The following is a 6,646-nucleotide window of genomic DNA, read 5'->3' on the forward strand; positions in this document are numbered from 1 at the left end:
AGTTTACTGGACTACTGCCCATTGCGCTCTGTTACTCTGCAGACTATTGCATCTCAGTAATGAAGTGGATGTCACAAAGGGTGGATTTGGGACTGACTAACCACTGGTCTCTAGCTCAGCTACTGGGTACAACGGCTGAGTGGCAGAGAATAGCAGTAGTAGAAGTAAAAACCCCTGCCCTAGTGCCACAGGCAGAAGACTCTGTGATCTTTCACTAGTATGTGTTTGCACAAGTGTCAGGAGAAAAGGAGAATTACATCTCAAAGCCCAGTAAATAAAGTTTGTATTGATTTAATCTAACATGTAATCTGTTTTGCTGTCTGACACTGATTCTGGCAATAAAAGAGAATCATGTAAGACAGCATTATAGATAATACGACCATAGATCAACTGGAGTTTGGGCAAGAGAAGAGCAATAGATCATGTTCAAGCGAGACTGCTTAGCTCTGGAATTCATAAACTACCTCCTAAATTGAGGTGGCTTTCAATTTAAGTTTTCAATTTAGCGATATAGGATTTGGTGTACGGATGATGCAGTTTCATTGTCAATTTCACCAGGGGGGTTCTCTGGACTGGGAACTGTATCTCTCGCTCTTTCTTTCTTTCTCTCTCTGTCTCTCTCTCAATCTCTTATTCTCAAATGGAACTCTATAGTGTATTCCATATGGGCCTCTGAAATTTTTAAATCACAGACAATTTCAATGCAACTCTAATTGTATCATACCTGTTAATATTTTGATATGCGTATACTGTATGTAATACATATACAGTATATTTATATAGCTTATGACATACTACTACTATAGATCTACATTGAGAAATTCCACTGCTGTTTCCATTCCTGTCATCTTCAGCAATATTTATGGTAGACAAGGCAGACAAATTACAATTAAAGTCTTTAGTGTTTATGTCACTTTTTTCCCATGCGTGCGCAGCACACGCACACAGCCGCACGCACACACGCGCGCGCACACACACACACACACACACACACACACACACACACACACACACACACACACACACACACACACACACACACACACACACACACACACACACACACACACACACACACATAACACATAACAAGCTGGCAATCTAATGCATCAACATAATTAAGATGAAATATATCAAAATAAAATAAGTGTGCATAATTTGAAAGATTACAATTAAAAATCTGTTTAATTAGTTATTATGGAGGCAGACGATGGCATTCCTTTAAATCCAAATTTGTGTTTGTTTTCAACACCAATAAGTATTATTTTCTTATTCTGAAACCGAAATTGTTACATTAAAAGAGACAAAGGGTTAATATACCATAACTCCAAAACATGTGCAGCTTTGTCTTTTGTCTTTGTAACTTGAATGTCCTGTAATATCCCTAGCCATCACATCAAATGAGCCAATTACACAACTTGCTACATTTACTCAGAATTTGACATTTTTAAATACCATACCATATACCTTACTACTGTAGGTCCTAAATTCAATAATACAACCTTACCTATAGGCTTAAACACAGCCATTCTGCAAATGGTTTAAATTTGAGATGCTTGCACCACCCTCTGGTGATATAAGCTACAGTACAGTATATTAATTCAGGATATAACAGAACATGTGAGATTTATAGACACAGAGAACAGATACATACCATAAGTAGAAGAGTGTGTGTGTGTGTGTGTGTGTGTGTGTGTGTGTGTGTGTGTGTGTGTGTGTGTGTGTGTGTGTGTGTGTGTGTGTGTGTGTGTGTGTGTGTGTGTGTGTGTGTGTGTGTGTGTGTGTGTGTGTGTGTGTGTCTGTGAGAGAGACAGAGAGAGAGAGAGAAAGAGAGAGGGGGGCGGGGGGGCGGACTTACTGAATCGTTACTGAATTGATTGTATCATTTTATTGTTAATGAATTTGGTATTGGTACTGTATATTTTTATATCACTGTTTGTATCACTGTAATGCCTCCATATCCTGCTCTTGTGTTGATGTAAAAAATAAGGCTTATTTGCCCTCTAGTGTTAAAAAACAAAGTATTAAAACTAAAATGTGATCATACTTTTTTTTAAAAATACATTTCACAAAACGAAAACGCATGTGAATTGGGATATGAAAATGTTTTGGGTTCACCATGCTTTACAAGAAACAAAAGTATAAGTTATCTTGAAGGTTATAGCCTTTAATTTACATCGGCTATGCTACCAGGCCAAGTGTCATTATAAAAGGTGAATTTCTGAAAATACCATGAAAACAGTTTATCTCCAAAACTTTAGTTTCATTAGGCATCACGCAACACACACACACACACACACACACACACACACACACACACACACACACACACACACACACACACACACACACACACACACACACACACACACACACACACACACACACACACACACACACACACACACACACACACACACACACACACCTCTCACCTTATCTGATTCAGGGAACCTTATCTGTGGAGCATCCCACACTTTGCTGATTCTCTCCCTGTGTTTCAGGTCCGGGGAAATTATGAGGCACTTATTGACGTTGACCTCTGGATAGATAACTTCTAGTCCCCCACTTAAATAAATAAGGACAGATAAAATGTTAAGTAATACAATGAATTTAACATGGCATCTCAATTGAATCATATAAAGGCCAATGTGTGATGTGTTCTGCAGGAGGGACTCAGTCAGTCCACTACATCTCAATATTGTACATTTACCCCACTACAATTATTTGAAAACTTTAGTTACTTCGTAGATTTGGATTATTATTACAAAACACACTAACCACTCCAGCCCTATATGCATTTTGGCCATTTGAAAATAGCAGATCTAGACCGGCTATTTTCAAAAGATTTTTTTACATTTTTAACATGTGAAATCGGACATTCTGCATAATGAGTACTTTCTACTTTTGGTACTTTAAGTATATTTTGATACCAATGCTTTTGCTCAAGTACATTAATTAATTCGAGACTTTAACTTGGAACAGAGCATTTCTACATTGCGGTATTGATACTTTTACTTAAGTAAGAAATGCGAGTACTTTTTCCAGCACCTTGGAAAAACTGAATCCATTCTCTTCTATTCCCTCAGACAGATGGATGTAAATGATTTCAAGGTCAAAGTCGATGACACAATTATATCTAGCAAAGAAGAGATTACCTATTTGGGTTGTATTCTTGACAAATACCTGACAGGTGAAAGCATGGGGACAAAGGTGGTCAAAAGAGTAAACCAGAGAACCAAATTTATGGGCAGAGTTTCCTCTTTTGTCAACCCTCAGGCCCTCAGGACCCTCTCAGGGGCCCTGATTCAGACACTTTTTGACTATACTTGCACCTCTTGGTACTCCAACACCTCAGTGTTCAGTTCAGTTCAGTTAGGCTGGCTCAGGGTGGAAGACAGGGTTAAACAACTAAAAATGGGACTGGTCTTCAAAATTGTAAATGCAAATTTGCCCGATATGCCCCCTATTCCCGCATATAAATACCTCCAAAAAGTTAGCGACACCCACAGTCACAATACTAGAGGGAGCGTTAACAACAATTTGGTACCACCCACCCATAAAACAAACATGGGCAAATTCTCCTTCTACAGCACTGCCACCCAGGATTGGAATAGTCTAACCCCATCCCTCAAAAAATGCAGTTCGCTGGGCTCATTTAAAAGAGCCTTAAAATCTCACCTTTCAGGAGGCCAAAAGAGGAGGTAGTATCATTTTCCCGTTAGACAGCCGACCCCCCCCCCTGTTCTAGTACATATAGTTCCCCCCCCCCCCGTTTTTTTTAATGTTTTTATTTTTTGTTGTACATAGTGTTATCTTTTTCTGTATTATTTGTATTGATTTGTATTGATATTTGAACTGTGGTGCCACTATATATGTCTATGAATTGAATACCAAGGCCCTCATTGGAAACAAGACCGCAAGGGCTTTCATGAACGGACCTGTTAGACAAAGTATTTTAAATGTAATTGTGCTGTTTTACATTTTTTGACTAATAAAATATTCAATCAATCAATCAAAACACTGTGCACCAGTCACATTCATGTTTCCCAGAAAGATTACTTGGCAAAGTGGGTGACTTACTGGCAGAAAGAGGCATCCAAGGGACTCAGTGTTGGGCTAGTAGTAGTTGTTCCTCCTTCAACATGATGGTACAGCACGATACAAGCAGCAAAGGACAATACCAGATGAGGCCTTTGAACAGCCTGCAGAACAGCGGTGTAGATATTTGATATTTCATACACAGTGGTGGAAAGTAACTAAGCACATGTACTTAAAGGGATACTTCACTTTCGGGCCGGGGAAACATTTAAAAAATATATTAAAAATAAATGAAAAAAGTTATGGAAAATTCATGGCCCCCTCACGCATTAGTAGGACACTCTAATGCGTGAGGGGGCCGTGAATTTTCCATAACTTTTTTCATTTATTTTTAATATATTTTTTAAATGTTTCCCCGGCCCTAAAGTGAAGTATCCCTTTAAGTACAATTTTGAGGTATTTTCACTTTCCTCAGTATTTACAATTTTCAATACTTCTACTCCACTACATCTCAGAGGCAAATATTGTACTTTTACTCCACTACAACTATTTGAAAACTTGTTACTAGTTTACTTTGTAGATTTATTATTACAAAACATACATTAACCACTTCAGCCCTATATACATTTCGGCCATTTGAAAATAGCCGATCTACATCTGTTATTTTCAAACGATTTTTTTATACATTTGAAAACTTGTGAAATGGGACATTCTGCATATTGAGCACATTCTACTTTTTGGCACTTTATGTACATTTTGATACCAATACTTTTGTACTTTTACTCAATTAGGTTTTGAATTCCATACTTTAACTTGTAACAGAGTACTTCTACATTGCATAGTATTGATACTTTTACATTGTAAATGTGAGTAGGCAACTTTTTCCACCACTGTCTGCACCTGGCCACACCTACTGAAATCTGTTGGGCTAGATAGGGAGGCAAACCAAATTGCCACATCATACAGTAAACACAAAAGAACAAATATAAGCGGCCAAATTATTAAATTATGCAATGTTCATTATGCACAGTTGGCTAATATATGTTTTTCTGTCAAAAGATTTGACAGAAAATGTCCAGTACTTTCCAAAAGATTTTAAAGTAGCGTTTGCTGCCCTCCACTGGGAGAAATCAGAGGTAGCAGTTAGACTCGAGGACTGGACTCGAGAGTTAATGTTGTCGAGTAAACCAGTAGTACAGAGTCAGACAGAGAGGAGGCTTTTGATTAACACGAAGTAAAACAACGTATGCAAAGTGTGATAAGTCTTCAAGTTCCCAATTATTGATGTTTCGCGGTACAGTACCATCGAAACGGTCGCTAAAGTTGATTCCACTGTTAGTGCGTCGTTGCTTCCACTGTTAGAGCGTCGTTGCTTCCACTGTTAGAGCGTCGTTGCAGGGGGTACGTAGAATACTCGCTTTAACTGCGCAGGACAGTGTTGCCAGATGTTGCGAGAGAAATAAGCAACCAAGCCCCCCAAAACAAGCCCAAAAGAACCGGCCACACATAAGCACTTCTTACGTCGGCTGTTTGAAAATAGCCGATCTACAAGCCCACAACGCGTCACGATGCGACGCGTTGTGAGCTTGTAGATCTACTATTTCCAAAACCATCTTGAGGGGATTGGGGGAAAAAAGGCAAAATGTGGAATATTTTTTATTACACAAATCTAGCACGGGAGTCCCGCACAAATTATAATTTCAGATGGGGGGGGGGGGGGTCCGTGGACAAATAGGGCCTACACATTAATCTGGGGGTCCTTGACATGAAAATGTTTGAGAACCACAATTTCTCAGTTTAAACAATAATAAAAATAAATAGAAAGCAAGCAAGCCCAAATAAGCAACAACACTTTAGAAACAAGCCCTAAAAACCTAGCCTGGTAAACCCTCCCTCCGGAAATCTCAATTCCACCAGTATTTACAAGCAACTTCACAAGCCCAAAGTAGCTTATAGGGCGCGTTCGAAAATACAGCACTGAGTGCACTGGCCAATACAAACTAATAGGCGAGTGTGCTCCGGTGCGTAATTTCCGAACGCACCCATAATAAGCAGACATGGCAACACTGGCGCAGGAGTGAGTGACGCACTTTGCTTGTTGGAAAAGTTCCAGCGGAGTAGAGACGGTGTAGCCAAAATGAGCAGAACAGATCTACAAGCTAACAACACGTCGCGGTGCGACCATATGGTGCGACACATTGTTAGCTAGATCTGTTCTTTTTGGGAAGCGACACCCTCGCGCGGATACAGGATAGGTGGGCACTAGAGACATCTGGTCACCTCGATGTAAAATTGGCTTTTTTGTCCAAAATGTTAAAAAAATATATATATTTGAAAAATGGTCTAAAGTAATGTCAAGTATACATGATGTGAACATGCATGGTATATCAGACTTACTTGTATCCTTCAACTTCTTGTTTATACCCCAACATTACTGGATATACAGGTTTGTAGAAATATTTGACCTTACATTTTCTTATTTTTCTTACATTTTCTTTTTTTACATTTTGGACTGAATTTTACATTGGGGGGCCCAGATTTCCAAGTGCCCACCTATCCAGTTACCGTATACATTATTACATTATGCTTAAGATTTAAAAGTAAT

General features: G+C 38.9%; 1 protein-coding gene across 1 annotated transcript in view; it reads right to left on the minus strand.

The window, feature by feature from the left end:
* The window catches only part of pebp4 (phosphatidylethanolamine binding protein 4), a 64,784-nt gene extending 59,399 nt beyond the window's left edge, over positions 1 to 5,385 (minus strand). Inside the window, exons 1-3 of the mRNA XM_080433214.1 lie at positions 5,345 to 5,385; positions 4,084 to 4,205; positions 2,436 to 2,568 (exon numbers count right to left, since the gene is read on the minus strand). Of these exons, the coding sequence (XP_080289340.1) occupies positions 2,436 to 2,568; positions 4,084 to 4,205; positions 5,345 to 5,347 (258 nt within the window). The 5' untranslated portion in view covers positions 5,348 to 5,385. The remainder of the gene's footprint in view (positions 1 to 2,435; positions 2,569 to 4,083; positions 4,206 to 5,344) is intronic.
* Positions 5,386 to 6,646: the final 1,261 nt, after the last annotated feature.

The sequence above is a fragment of the Gymnoscopelus braueri genome (assembly GCF_963280865.1).
Source record: "Gymnoscopelus braueri genome assembly, chromosome: 7".
Classification (NCBI taxonomy): Eukaryota; Metazoa; Chordata; class Actinopteri; order Myctophiformes; family Myctophidae; genus Gymnoscopelus; species Gymnoscopelus braueri.